This window comes from Caretta caretta, chromosome 12 (assembly GCF_965140235.1).
Source record: "Caretta caretta isolate rCarCar2 chromosome 12, rCarCar1.hap1, whole genome shotgun sequence".
Lineage (NCBI taxonomy): Eukaryota > Metazoa > Chordata > Testudines > Cheloniidae > Caretta > Caretta caretta.
This window is the reverse complement of record NC_134217.1, coordinates 1,891,490-1,906,720: the sequence shown is the minus strand read 5'-3', so window position 1 is coordinate 1,906,720 and position 15,231 is coordinate 1,891,490. Positions and strand designations below refer to the sequence as shown.

At 48.6% G+C, this 15,231-nt stretch overlaps 2 protein-coding genes across 4 annotated transcripts in view; both read right to left on the bottom strand.

The window, feature by feature from the left end:
* The window catches only part of RFWD3 (ring finger and WD repeat domain 3), a 64,948-nt gene extending 56,858 nt beyond the window's left edge, over positions 1–8,090 (bottom strand). Inside the window, exons 1-2 of one of the 3 annotated variants that reach the window (XM_048817086.2) lie at positions 7,977–8,090; positions 1,032–2,496 (exon numbers count right to left, since the gene is read on the bottom strand). In XM_048817086.2, coding sequence (XP_048673043.1) covers positions 1,032–1,104 — 73 coding nt within the window. In that variant the 5' untranslated portion in view covers positions 1,105–2,496; positions 7,977–8,090. The remainder of the gene's footprint in view (positions 1–1,031; positions 2,497–7,976) is intronic. The other 2 variants (XM_048817091.2, XM_048817088.2) reach the window with 2 other exon arrangements.
* A 1,624-nt stretch (positions 8,091–9,714) lies between these two features.
* Positions 9,715–15,231, bottom strand: part of MLKL (mixed lineage kinase domain like pseudokinase) — a 29,737-nt gene continuing 24,220 nt past the window's right edge. Inside the window, exon 11 of the mRNA XM_048817093.2 lies at positions 9,715–12,251. Within this exon, the coding sequence (XP_048673050.2) occupies positions 12,199–12,251 (53 nt within the window). The 3' untranslated portion in view covers positions 9,715–12,198. The remainder of the gene's footprint in view (positions 12,252–15,231) is intronic.

Here is a 15,231-nt window from a genome sequence, read left to right as displayed (position 1 = left end):
ATATAAGGGTTGGAAGGGACCCCAGAAGGTCATCTAGTCCAACCCCCTGCTCAAAGCAGGACCAATTCCCAGTTAAATCATCCCAGCCAGGGTTTTGTCAAGCCTGACCTTAAAAACCTCTAAGGAAGGAGATTCTACCACCTCCCTAGGTAATGCATTCCAGTGTTTCACCACCCTCTTAGTGAAAAAGTTTTTCCTAATATCCAATCTAAACCTCCCCCACTGCAGCTTGAGACCATTACTCCTCGTTCTGTCATCTGATACCATATACAAGTTCAAATGGTGAAAACCTAAACTGGGATGGGGCACAGCTCTGTAGGCAAAGAGCAACCACTGCAACCCTAGGTCCCAATCATTGGAGCACTCATTTACGAATTTACGTATCATTGCCCCCAAAGTTCCATTAAACTTCTCCACCATGCCATTTGTTTGATGATGGTAAGGGGTAGCAACCAAGCGATTCACCCCATGAGCTTCCCAAAGACTTTCCATAGTTCCTGCCAAGAAATTAGTTCCTGCATTTGTGAGGATGTCGGAGGCCCAACCTACCCTGGCAAAAATGTCCGTTAGTGCCCGACACACACTTAGTCCTCGTGTTGCTTAGAGTTACTGCTTCTGGCCATCGGGTAGCAAAATCCATGAAAGTCAGTATGTACTGCTTTCCTCTGGGTGTCTTTTTCGGAGAAGGACCCAGAATACCCACAGCTACTCGCTGAAATGGAACCTCAATGATGGCGAGTGGCTGGAGAGGGGCTTTGACCTGGAATTGGGGTTTTCCCACTCTTTGGCACACCTCACAAGACCGGACATAGGTAGAAACATCCTTGCCCATTCCCTCCCAGTGGAACGACTTTCCCAAATAGTCTTTGGTTCTGTTCACCCCAGCATGGCCACTAGGATGATCGTGGGCTAAGCTTAATAGCTTTCTGCACTACTTAGTTGGAACTACCAACTGTCTCTGAGGATGCCAGTTTTCCTGGTGTCCACCAGAAAGAGTTTTCTTGTATAAAAGTCTTCTTTCTACAACAAACCTGGATCAATTAGAAGAGCTGAGAGGCGGTGGGTTGCGCCGTGCCGCTGTCCAAGCTCTCTGCAGGCTTTCATCTGCTTCCTGTTCAGTCTGGAACCGTTCCCTTGATGCTGGAGACATCAGTTCCTCATTGGATTGTGGGCCTGGGCTTGGTCCCTCGGGAAGCGATGCAGGTGATGGGGCTGTTTCCTTTGACTGTGAACCGCTCTCCGCTGGTGCACTATGTTGGGGTTCAGGCTCTGGCTGAGCCTCTTGTGTAGGGTTATCTGCTGCTGCCGCCGGTGCAGGTTCGGTGGGGCCTTCTGGTGTTGGGGTTGCAAGTACTGGATTCAGTGCTGCCAATGGTTCTGGTGCGGGTTGTTCTGCCGGTTCCGGTTCTGGCTCTGTCTGGGTCTCTGGGACTGGATCCACTACTGCTGTTGCAGACGTGGGCATGGGGTCCGGTTCCACCATCCCTGACTAGGTCCTGGTAGAAGTTTCCGGACTACAGCTAGGTGTGACAGCTTGCTTAGCCTGGCTGCGGGTGACCATTCCCACCCTCTTGGCTAGCTTCACATGATTGGCCAAGTCTTCCCCCAACAGCATGGGGTTGGGATAATCATCATAGACTGCAAAAGTCCATGTTCCTGACCAGCCCTTGTACTGGACCGGCAACTTGGCTGTAGGCAAGTCCAAAGAGTTTGACTTGAAGGGTTGAATCGTCACTTGGACCTCTGGGTCGATTAAATTGGGGTCCACTAAGGAAGTATGGAAAGCCGACACTTGTGCTCCATTGTCCCTCCACGCTTTGACCTTCTTCCCGCCCACACTCACAGTTTCCCTCCGCTCTGATGGTATCTGGGAAGTATCGGGGCCTGAGAACCTCTGGTGTGATTCCGGTGCAACGAACTGTAATTTGTTGCGGTTCTTGGGGCAGTTGGCCTTTACATGCCCCAGCTTGTTACATTTAAAACATCGTCCAGCTGATGGGTCACTGGGGCGAGGTGGGTTGCTGGAGAACGGTGTGGCGGGACGATAAGGTATCTGGAGTGTTCCTTGGGGTGTAGTTGGGGCCTTGGGCTGCCCCTGGTAGTATGGTGTGGTCTGAGGTTGTCCCTTCTTGTATCCGCTCCAACTGCGACCAGGGTTGTTGTTCTCTCCTCTCGTTTTGTTCCGGTTTGCCCCGCCTCTCTGGCGGTCTGGGACTGCTCGTATTGATCAGCATAAGAAGCAAGACTTCCTCCTGAGTCCATTTTCTTATCCCATAAACACTGTTTTATATCATCTTTGGACATATTCAGGAATTGCTCCTGTATCATCAAATCCCGCATTCCTCCAAAGCTCTCCTGTGGGCAGCATCCTGGGCTTTCTTATCGAGTCGTTTTAATTCAACCATTCTCTTTTGCTTCCAGTCTGGTTAACACCAGTTTATGTTGTGCCTTGCTTTCTGTCATCCTAGCCTCTCTGTTTTTAAACTTTCTTTACACCTGAGAGTTAGAAAGAAAAACAACAAAACAAAAACCTGGCTTGGAAAATTTTGCTGTGCTGTAACCTGATATCCCTGCCCCCCCCCCTTTTTTTAAACCTTTCTGATAGCTCTTCTCAGCCTACAGAAAATCCTTTTGTTATGTCTGCTGCTCTGTCCCCCAGGCAGACAGACTCTACAGCTGCAATCACCTTTTACAAAACCTTTTAAAATCATGCTGTCCTTCTGGTTCAAAATGATCCCGCCGCTCTGCCACCATGTCAAAGTTCCTTCCCCACTCTGAACTCTAGGGTACAGATAGAGGGTCTTTCATGCAGGTCCCCACAAGCGGATTCTTACCAGCTTAGGTTAAAAACTTCCTCAGGGTACAAACTTTGCCTTGTCCTTGAACCGTATGCTGCCACCACCAAGCGTCTTACACAAAGACCAGGGAAAGAGCCCACTTGGAGTAGTCTTCCCCCAATATATCCCCCCAAGCCCTACACCCCTTTCCTGGGGAAGGCTTGATAAGAATCCTCACCAATTTGTACAGGTGAACACAGACCCAAACCCTTGGATCTTAAGAACAATGAAAAAGCAATCAGGTTCTTAAAAGAAGAATTTTAATTAAAGAAAAAGGTAAAAGAATCACCTCTGTAAAATCAGGATGGTAAATACCTTACAGGGTAATCACATCCAAAACACAGAGAATCCCTCTAGGCAAAACCTTAAGTTACAAAAAGACACAAAAGCAGGAATATACATTCCATTCAGCACAGCTTATTTTACCAGGCATTAAACAAAAGGAAATCTAACGCATTTCTAGCTAGATTACTTACTAACAGGGGTTGTGAGGCTGCATTCCTGATCTGTTCCCGGCAAAAGCATCACACAGACAGACAGACACCCTTTGTTCCCCCACTCCAGATCTGAAAGTATCTTGTCCTCTCATTGGTCATTTTGGGTCAGGTGCCAACGAGGTTACCTTAGTTTCTTAACCCTTTACAGGTGAAAGGGTTTTGCCAGCAGGAATTTTATAGCACTGTATACACGAAGGTGGTTACCCTTCCCTTTATATTTATGACAGCCCCAATTCTGCAGGATATTGAGGGCACTCTGCACTTTTCTGGAGGTACTCAGAACCTCTCTGATCAGGCTCAATGATCCCAGATGTCATGTCATTAGGCAGCTCTAATGTCTCTCCATATACACACTACATACATGCTACCCAGGATCCTGAAATTAAATGTACTTACAGGGAGAAAGCAAAGATTAGCACTGCAACAGCATAGCACACTTTGTTTTACACAAATCTCTCTCATACGAACTAGAAGATCAACGCTCTATGTTGCACATTTGAGATACTCTCCATGCAAAGGAGAGAAGATGGGAGGCTGGTATTTCTACAAAGGATAGAAAGGTATGGCAGTTTGGGTCTTTGAGAATTGCAACATTGCATGTCCTGTGTTTCTTATAGCTTGTCTGTTTTAATACTAAGGTTCTTGAAAGGCAATATGTATTAAATCTACATATACATTCCTGCAACCTTAACTTATCCAACAAAAAACTTTACCTTTAAATAATGACAGGTTCCAGAGTTGCAGCTGTGTTAGTCTGTATCCGCACAAAGAACAGGAGTACTTGTGGCACCTTAGAGACTAACAAATTTATTACAGCCCATGAAAGCTTATGCTCTAATAAATTTGTTAGTCTCTAAGGTGCCACAAGTACTCCTGTTCTTTTTACCTTCAAAGTTAATTCAACTGAATTAAACAGTCTCAATTCATACAAGTGTATGTAGAGGAATAGGATGGAATCCTCTTCTATATGATATAACTTCGGCTATATAATACGGATGATTCCATTTTAGAATAAAGGAATCCATAGTGAAATTCAAACAATATTTTAAATAAGTTGTCTTAGAGGGAAAATATAAAAACTTGTTAGATCAGGCATATCCTTTATGACACTTGCTATTTTCTTTAATGCAATCCAAACACTGCCTCAATAGGACTTTGAAACACTCAGTGTTGTAAAAACGTAAATATTTTAAACTCCTCTTCAGTAAGAGGAAGTTCTCAGCTTGACCAATGCAGAAAAGTTACTATGTTAAAATAAGTTTCAGAGTAGCAGCCGTGTTAGTCTGATTCGCAAAAAGAAAAGGAGTACTTGTGGCACCTTAGAGAAATGTTCAAATAAATCTGTTAGTCTCTAAGGTGCCACAAGTACTCCTCTTCTTTTTATGTTAAAATACAAATTCCATGGCTTTAGATTAGACCATCAACCTAGAAATGAATTTCATCTTAAAGTTAAGTCTACCAACCTGTTGTGAAGAGCCTGTACAATGTAAACACAGAAGGCCTGGCAGAGCTAACTCCATGTCACTTCAAAAGTCACTTCTATCACAGAAATGGATTAAAGCTAAGTAACTGCATGTAAGAACAGGCACATGGAATACAAACGTTAGGAAAAACTCCCTATAGTTTCCACTGACCGTGATATGTAATTTTAGCTACCTTTAGAAAGGGAGAATTGAGCACCACACATAGAAAAATAGAATATTAGGGTTGGAAGAGACCTCAGGAGGTCATCTAGTCCAATCCCCTGCTCAAGGCAGGACCAACAGTTGTTTATCATCTGTCCAATGGATATTTCAGTGCAGCCAGCTAGCACTGAAATACTTCAACAAAGTTACTTTGGCACTGTGACATTGCACTCCATGTTTTATGGAAATAAGCTAATGAGTGTGAATATAATGTAACTGGAATAGGCTTCATGCAAATGGTCTCTTTTAAGGTATCATTACCAAGCTTATAATCTACTGTGTTATTCCTATTTGTAGGGTTCATCCTATTTGAAGGGTTTCTACAGGTATGTTACCAACAAAAAGGTGGTCAGGGAAAGTGTGGGCCTCTTACTGAATGGGGGAGGCAACCTAGTGACAGAGGATGTGGAAAAAGCCAATGTACTCAGAGCTTTTTTTGCCTCTGTCTTCACGAACAAGGTCAGCTCCCAGACTACTGCACCGGGCAGCACAGTATGCGGAGGTGGTGACCAGCCCTCTGTGGAGAAAGAAGTGGTTCGGGACTATTTAGAAAAGCTGGACAAGCACAAGTCCATGGGGCCAGATGCACTGCATCAGAGGGTGCTAAAAGAGTTGGCAGACATCATTGCAGAGCCATTGGCCATTATCTTTGAAAACTCATGGCGATTGGGCAAGGTCCTGGACGAGTGGAAAAAGGCTAATGTAGTGCCCATCTTTAAAAACGGGAAGGAGGAGGATCCGGGGAACAACAGGCCAGTCAGTCTCACCTCAGTCCCTGGAAAAATCATGGAGCAGGTTTTCAAGGAATCAACTTTGAAGCACTTAGAGGAGAGGAAAGTGATCAGGAACAGTCAGCATGGATTCACCAAGGGCAAGTCATGCCTGACTAACCTAATTGCTTTCTATGATGAGATAACTGGCTCTGTGGATGAGGGGAAAGCAGTGGACATCTTATTCCTTGACTTTAGCAAAGCTTTTGATACGGTCTCCCACAGTACTCTTGCCAGAAAGTTAAAGAAGTATGGGCTAGGTGAATGGATAGAAAGATGGCTAGATGGTCAGACTCAACGGGTAGTGAGCAATGGCTCCATGTCTAGCTGGCAGCCGGTATCAAGTGGAGTGCCCCAGGGGTCGATCTTGGGGCCGGTTTTGTTCAATATCTTCATTTATGATCTGGAGGATGGCGTGGATTGCACCCTCAGCAAGTTTGCAGATGACACTAAACTGGGAGGAGTGGTAGATATGCAGGAGGGTAGGGATATGATACAGAGGGACCTAGACAAATTAGAGGATTGGGCCAGAAGAAATCTGATGAGGTTCAACAAGGACAAGTGCAAAGTCCTGCACTTAGGAAGGAAGAATCCCATGCACCGCTACAGACTAAGGATCAAATGGCTCGGCAGCAGTTCTGCAGAAAAGGATCTCAGGTGGACAAGAAGCTGGACAGGAGTCAACAATGTGCCTTTGTTGCCAAGAAGGCTAAAGGCATTTTGGGCTGTAGGAGTATTGCCAGCAGATCGAGAGACGTGATCATTCTCCTCTATTCGGCATTGGTGAGGCCTCATCTGGAGTACTGTGTCCAGTTTTGGGCCCCCCACTATAAGAAGGATGTGGAAAAATTGGAAAAGTCCAGCAGAAGGCAATAAAAATGATTAGGGGGCTGAAGCACATGACTTATGAGGAGAGGCTGAGGGAACTGGTGTTATTTGGTCTGCAGAAGAGAAGAATGAGGGGGTATTTGATAGCAGGCTTCAACTACCTGAAGCGAGGTTCCAAAGAGGATGGATCTAGACTGTTCTCAGTGGTAGCAGACGACAGAACAAGTAGTAATGGTCTCAAGTTGCAGTGGGGGAGGTTTAGGTTGGATATTAGGAAAACCTTTTTGATTAGGAGGGTGGTGAAGCACTGGAATGCGTTACCTAGGGAGGTGGTGGAATCGCCTTCCTTTGAAGTTTTTAAGCCCGGGCTTGACAAAGCCCTGGCTGGAATGATTTAATTGGGGATTAGGTTCTCCTTTGAGCAGGGGGTTGGACTAGATGACCTCCCGAGGTTCCTTCCAACCCTGATATTCTATGATTCTATGTATGTATCATTCTTGTATACAAAACTAGAAATATCAAGTATTACTCTAAAGTCCTATTATAACTATGCAAAGTGTGGGCCATTAATAATGGCTTGGTATCTTGATGGCTCCCATTAACCAGGACAATTGGTTGTAAACAGCTCTATTTACTCCCAAACCTTCCTGGCAGGCCAACCCTGAAAGAATGGAGAATGAGGTCTTACAGTGACACATGATCATGTCACCTGACTGATTTTCAGTGTCCTAAAAAACAGGGATTTGGTCCGTGCTCACTTTGTTAACCTGTTGGTTGGTAGATTATTCTCAAGCCTCCCCAGGAAAGGGGGTGAAGGGGGGGGGAGATAGGGCTCCAAGTGGCCCCTCCCTGAATGTTTATTTAAATCACTTGCTGGTGGTGGCAGCGATACCGCCCAAGGACAAGGAAAGGAATTCGTGCCTTGGGGAAGTTTTTAACCCACGCTGGTGGAATACAAGCTTAGGGGGTCTTTCCTGCGGGTCCCCACATCTGTACCCCAGAGTCAGAGTGGGGAGGAGCCCGGACAGACACAGACAGCCCAGGCTCCGCTCAAACCCCACCAGCCAGCAGGGGGCGAGCAGCCACCGCCCGGTCCCCCACCGTCGGTTCGCACCCAGGCCCCCAGAGCCCGGGGGCCGCAGGGCCCCGATCGTCGGCTGCAGGGCCAGGCGCAGGGCCCGCCGTACGGGGCGCCCGATCCGCCTCCAGGGGCCGCGCACCGCTCGGCGACGGGCCCGCGGACGTTACTGGCCGGCCTGGGGGCGCTGCGAGGGGGAGAGGCCGGCCCGGAGCACAGGAAAGAGCCCGGGGGCCCAGTGCGTCCGCGCAGGCCCGGGCCCCCGGGGGCGCCGCACTCACCTGCAGCCGCGGGAGCGGGCAGGCTCGAGTTACCAACCGCCCCTAGAGAGGCGCCATGGCCTCCCACCCAGCTCAATCTCCCCGCCGGCGCCCGACAGCCCGCCCCGCGGCCTCATTGGTGGCTACCGCCCTCACTGGCGTAACCCGTATTTCTATTGGGCGGTGTAATCTTACGTTATCAGCTTTTATTGGACACATTGCCTGCCAGTTTAGCGGGGGGGGGGGAGACGAGAAAACTCAGGCGCTCCATTTTTATTGGCCAGAAGTCTGTCAATCACCTGGAGTGGGGGCGAGAATTCCGCCTGTGCCCCTTTGTGACTAGATGATCGGCCTGTCGATCAGAGGAAAAAGGAAGAGGCGGGACAAGGCCTCAGGAAGCCCCTTTTGACGGGAGCAATGAACTGCCTGTCAAATAGAAAGAAGGGGAAAGGAGCAAGTTCGAATGTTGTTGGCGGTAGAAAAGGCGCCGGGGAGGAGGGGCTAGAAGCCCCAGCCTCATCCCGCCCTCAGGGCCGAGGGGGAAAGGGGGCAGGGCCCAGGAGATAGCCGCCGGCGAGAGCGCCTCTCCCAGCATGCAGCGCGGCCGGCGGGCAGCGGTAGCTCCCGGCATGCCCCGCTCTGCCGCAGCGCGCGGCCGAGGTGAGGCCTCCCCGCAGCGCTCCGCCGCCGAGCCGGCCCCGCAGGCAGCCGGGGCTGGGCCCGTCCGCCGCGCGGCCGGAAGCGGGAGTGACGCCGCCGCACCCCGGGCAGAGCTGGCGCTGGCGCTGCCCGCTCCTGCCGGCCGGGCGGGTTCCTCCGGCGGGGCAGCGCCTCCGTTGGCGCGAGTCCGGCCACCGCCCCGTCGGGGCCCCGTCGGGCGGGCGGGGGCCTGAGGCCGCTCGCGCGTGGCTTCCTTGCCGGGCCGCTTTTCTCCGCCGGCCCGGCCAGCGGGAGCCCAGTCGCTCCGCAGGTTCTGCTTCTGCGGCTCCTCAGCTGGTGCTCGCCGTTTCCTGCCGAGTCGGAGCAGCCGCCCGACCCCCAGCGTGGCCGGCCGCGCGCGAACGTGGGCCTCGGTGCCTTGGCCGCTGGCGGCCACGAGGGTGAAGGGTTCTGCTGCGTTCGTTTCAACGGAACGTTTAAAATGTCCCTAAACTCTCCGCTAAATTGCTGCAGCCTGGGGACCATACCGCACTTCTGAAAGTGGTTCAAGACCTAGGGATGTGAAGCAGCGTGTGGAAGCGAATGACTCTTATTATTTATTGAGAGGCTGTAACACACAGTTGTGGACTTTCCAAATATAAAAAAGTGCCAACTTTTTCCTCTTTAAAATTGAGGTACAGCTCTGCTCTTTTTCTGTTGGCGCCATCCCGTTGCAAGGTTAGCCTCCGCTGGGAGAGTGGGTAAGGTGATTTTTGGCAAGGGACTCCCAAGTTGAGAGAATTTGTTTGGGAGGGTTAACAAATGTATTTGATGCTAAGCTTCGAGGAAAACACTTTCAGGACTTTGCAGGAGCTGAATTTAGATTTCCTGATGATAGGCACCTTTATAAATAAATATTATCAGTGCCCACCAGTCCAGTATTCCCACCAAGGAATTGTGACAGCAGCTCCTTTGCACAGTCAGAGCCAGAATCATTTTTTCCCCATGGGTCACAGCAGGAGGCATCATTGGTTTTAGTTTGGAACTGTTTTTAATTGGGCTGAAACAACACTAACTGAGGAAGAGTAGAGTGCACAAACAGAGGGGAGAGCAAAAGTAATTAATTTAAAATAATTTATTTGCTAATTACTCAACCTCCTTGAGGCTTCTATACTGTGGATAACCCTGCACAGGAAATTAATTAAATTTGAGTATTCCTTAAATGCCTGAAGTGTTACTGACAGGTTTCAGAGTAGCAGCCCTGTTACTGACATGCTGCCTCCACCAAATGGCTGCTGCCCTGGCCTGTGTGTCCATGCTGCAGTACTCTGAGTTACCACAAAACTATTGGCACTATTTTGGGGATGGCCAAAGAAGGAAATAATACTGTAAAGAGCTGCTGGCTGTGTGAAGTTAAACTTCTCTGTGTCATGGGCCCTATAATGTTAACAGAGATTCTCCCATAGCTCAGTTGTTATGAGCTAGTGCTTTTGGATAAAATCCATCGGAGTTTTAACCCTGTTACCACCATGAAGTTCTGAGTAATCATGCCTAGCAGTATAGTGACAACAAGAGAGTCCCAGGAGTGCCACCGCTGTGTTAAAACCTCTGTTTTTTATGCTGTTCTGTTTCAAATTCAACAGACAGACTTGGCCATCACTGACAGTTGGTGGTGCCTGATGCGTGGCTACAAGTGCCTCAAATAAAGAACATTTATTTAAAACACACATTTCAATAGCAGCATTAACATACACAGCGCTTTGCAAATGCCTAGATCACCTCCTGCATTTGGAATAGAGTAACTGGACAGCCTGTGTCTTGATTTTACAAGAATGACCTAATTTCTCAGCTCACTATATTCACATGGGTATTTTGTCCCAAACTCTACTGCCCCTAACCTTCCTAGCACGCAGGGGTTATAATTTCCAAAGGCAGATTGACCTAAGCTACCTGGGGTGCTGATAGTATAGCTATTAAATGTTGTTGCTTTTTCTTGCCTGGGCTCAAATATTTAGTTTTGTCCAACCAGGCAAAGATGGAAATAATTGGCTAAACACTGTTCCACCCCTTTGGAGCAGAGGTGTCTGTCGCAGTGGATCCAGCAAAGGCCAACTCCTAACGTGGGGCAATGAGGGTCTCTTTGCAGGGAGCAGGGGCGGGAAGAGGAAGATGATAGTTGAGCTTGGGGTGGGGGACTACTAGGGAGGGGAAGATTCTATACTAGTAGTAAGGACGCCTAGTCCGACATGTGATCCACTGTGTCTCTGGTCATGCAGGCTTCTGCTGCATTCCCCTTTCTCTTGCAGTGCTGGCTCAGAGGTGGACTTGGGTCCCAGATACTTATCCATTGAACTGTGCATGCTTCGAGGGCCAGGGGAATGTGGGGCATGCCACGATCTGATGCTGGACTCATCTTACAAGTCTACAGTTTGGAATGTTACAGACTCTATGGCGTGCCAGGCCTCACAAAGGGGGAGGCATTTTGCTGGAGCTGAACACGAAAGTAGCTGGGCCCCACATAAATTTCTGCTGCTTAGGAAACTAGCTAGTCCACAAGCAGATGTCACGTGGGGCTGGCAACTGTCTAAGCTTTGGGAAAAGTTGCTGGGATACTGTGCCTGGAACGGGGTGGGAGGGGGGAGGTTTCTGGCTACTGGGAAATCTAAGTTCACCTCCCACATGGTGGGAACCACCTGACTTTCCTGACCTGCCCTTCTGACACCCCTGCCGCCAGCCCCATCCACTCCTGGTTCCCAACTCCTCCCTCCAGCTGGGAATCAACAGAGGAGAGGCAGGTTCTTCTGGTTGCTGAGTAACAGCCAGCATGGAGGGTCCCCTCAGCTTGGGGTGCTCTGGAAGCTCACCTTGTTTGGGGGAGGAGAGGTACTACAGGACACTGAGGATGAGTATACTAAGTTTAATGTAGGGAGGGGCACTGCAGGGGAAGGGATGGAGGTCAGGAGTCCTTTGAGGGAGAGAGGCTAGAAAGTCATTTGGTTGTTGGGGAAGGGTAAGGGAAGATCACATATGATAACTCTCTCCAGTAACAAACACCTTCAGACTGACCCCCCTACCTAACCTGCTCCCTACCTCAGCTACAAAGCCCCCCTGCAGTGCCAGGGACAAGCACCTGCACCTCAGAGCCTACCACCATTTGCCAAACTCTCTCAAGTTTCCACATCAGTATTAGCCCCCAACCTAAAGCCAGCGCTGCAGCTGTCACAGCCTTACCTTGACTCCCCCTACTCTGTTGACAGTACTAAGGGAGCTTCCCTTGAGGATTCTAGGCTGGTCCCCCCTACATGAAATAAAAATGGCTTTCTAATCTTGGGAGCATGCTCAGGAAGGGAGATGTTTAAGTGCTATAAACCATGTCCACAGTAAATTGCTGATGCAAAATTATTTAAAGGCTCAGAGTTGCACCCTCGAAGTTGGAGGGCAGGTCAAGATGCTGTTTAAAAAAAGCAGAGTATACAGATCTGGCAAAGTGTAACAAACTTCATGCTAGAGTGTCATGGTACACAGGGATGGAGCAGCTCGTGCTTTGCTCTTAAACACGCTTGCCTCTTTTCTTCAAGGGATGCCTTGAGTTTGTGTCTTGCAGCTAGCTTGCTGTATTTATCTTGCCGTAGATGGCTATCAGCGAGTCCACAATCTCTGCAGAAGACAAACAGAATTTGTTTTCAGATTAGAATACTCAGATTTTTTTTTCCTGGCAAGATGATTGATACGTACTCAGTAATAGTATACAGGACTATTACTGAGTACGTATCACTTCATTACAGGCTCAACCAAAGAAAATGAAATCTGACTGCTTTATACTGTGCAAGAGCAACAAAAGAGGAACAAGCATGTACAGCAGAGACAGATCCACATGGCGAAGGGATTGGGAGAGGCTGCAGAAAGTTTTTTTTTTTTTTTTTTAAATAATGTAAGCCAGCATGTTGGAGCTATCAAGAAGAGAGGGTAATGTAGAATACTAAGCACCTAGGGCCAAATGCCAGAAGGGGCTGACAAATTTGATGTTCTTGAGTGCCCTTTAGTGGCAACTCTCATTATAGTTCTCAGCACAGGAAATTCCATGGTCAATTATGCTACCGAAAATCTTTGTGCCTTTGGAGAGCATGGTGGATTACTAATGGCAAACCTCATGGTCTCACTCTTTCCTTACAAAAGACTACTGAAATGGCTAGTGTATATGCCCCATATGGTGGGATGGTAGTGATTTAAAGAAAGTTGCCTCCTGCCTGATACACCGAGTGGGAGGAGGGGACAACCTCCCTATCACACAAGTCTTCATGGACAACAGCGGGTCCCCGCTCCCTTTTGTGCTGCTGCGTCAAGTATAAGAAGGATCGGTCATTTATTTTTGTATGTGCTAAAAGCAACAGCAGTAAGACATTCCCAGAGACATAACAGCTCCTGCTACTAGGGACCATAAAATTAATAGGCAGCAGGTTTAAAACAAACAAGAAAGTATTTCTTCACACAACATACAGTCAACCGGTGGAACTGTTTGCCAGAGGATGTTGTGAAGGCCAAGACTATAACAGGGTTCAAAAAAGAATTAGATAAGTTCTTGGAGGCTATTAGCCAGGATGGACAGGGATGGTGTCCCTAGCTTCTTGTTTGCCAGAAGCTGGGAATGGATGATGGGATGGATCACTTAATGGTACCTGTTCTTTTCATTCCTTCTGGGGCACCTGGCATTGGCCACTGTCTGAAGATAGGTTTCAGAGTAACAGCCGTGTTAGTCTGTATTCGCAAAAAGAAAAGGAGTACTTGTGGCACCATAGAGACTAACAAATTTATTTGAGCATAAGCTTTTGTGAGCTACAGCTCACTTCATCGGATGCATTCAGTGGAAAATACAGTGGGGAGATTTTATATACACAGAGAACATGAAACAATGGGTGTTACCATACACATTTTAACCAGAGTGATCACTTAAGGTGAGCTATTACCAGCAGGAGAGCTGGGGGGGGGGGAACACCTTTTATAGGGATAATCAAGGTGGGCCATTGACGTTCTTGTCAACAGCTGGAAATGGCATCCGATGAAATGAGCTGTAGCTCACGAAAGCTCATGCTCAAATAAATTGGTTAGTCTCTAAGGTGCCACAAGTTACTCCTTTTCTTTTTGCGAATACAGGCTAACACGGCTGTTACTCTGAAATCTGGTTAAAGTGTGTATGGTGACACCCATTGTTTCATGTTCTCTATGTATATAAATCTCCCCACTGTATTTTCCACAGCATGCATCCAATGAAGTGAGCTGTAGCTCACAAAAGCTTATGCTCAAATAAATTTGTTAGTCTCTAAGGTGCCACAAGTCCTCCTTTTCTTTTTGTCTGAAGACAGGATACTGGGCTAGATGGATCTTTGATCTGACCCAGTGTGGCTATTCTGATGTTCTCATATACTGCAGTTTATTGCTCAGAGTGAAAGGCCAAGCCCCAGATTCCACAGTACCAAGGAGCTGCTCTCATCAGAGCACAGTATTTTTGATGCTGTTGATCTCAGAAAACCAGTGTGTTAAGCTGGGGTTTCCCCCAGCTCCGAGTATGGCAGTGACTATGCGAATGAGTAGATTTAATGAGAGGACAGGTATGACTATGCTAACACCCATGTTAAGCCTCTGAACAAGCTCAGTGTGACCTTGATGTGAGCTGGCGGTTCCATAGTTAACAGAAGTGTCCTCTCCCCTGAAAAACCTGTTTGCTTCCTGGCTGATTAAACATTTCATCTTCCTCTCCATTCACTGCGGTTTTCCCCTTGTCTGGTCCTTCCTCATTCTCTCATTTCATCCCTTGCTCTTTCATTGTTCTCTATTTCCTCCAGTCTCCATTTCTGATCTCTTCCTTTAATTCCCCATTTCTTCTAGCTCAGCAGTTCTCAAACTGTGGGTTGGGACTCCAAAGTGGGTCATGACCTGATTTTAATGGGGTTGCCAGGGCCAGCATTAGACTTGCTGGGACCCAGGGCTGAAGCACTAGCTCCAGCTCCACCTGGGGGGGCAGGCTAAGGCTGTGGCCCCCTCTCCACCCTACCTGGAGCAGCAGGGCTTGGGCTGCTGCCTGCTTCTCACCCCCACCCAGGGTGGTGGGGCTTGGGCTGTGCCTCCCTCCCAGGGTCATGTATCAACTTTGTTGTCAGAAGGGGGTCATGGTGCAGAGAAGTTTGAGAACCCCTGTTCTAGCTCCTTTTCTCTCCCTATACCTTCATTCTCCCAGAAGATGAAGCTTGACAAATTCAAACTGGAAACAAGGTGCACGTTTGTAACAGTGGGGGTCATTACTAAGGCTGCGAGTTTGTCACTGAGGTCATGGATTCCGTGACTTCTGCACTGGCCGGTGTGCCTGGCTCAGGGGCAGCTCAGGCAAGCCCCTGCATCAGTCACATGGGCCACTGCTCTCCTCCCCCCCGCAGCAGCAGAGTTTGGGTGTGGGAGGGGGCTGGGGAGCAGGATGGGTGAGGCAGCTCTGGGCAGTGCTTACCTGGGGGGCTCCCCAGAAGTGGCAACATCCCCCTTGCTCAACTGCTAGACAGAGGTGTGACCAGGCAGCTCTGCACACTATCTCCACCCAGAGCGCTGGCTTCACATGGCTGATGGGAGCTGTGGGAGCGATGCCTGCAGG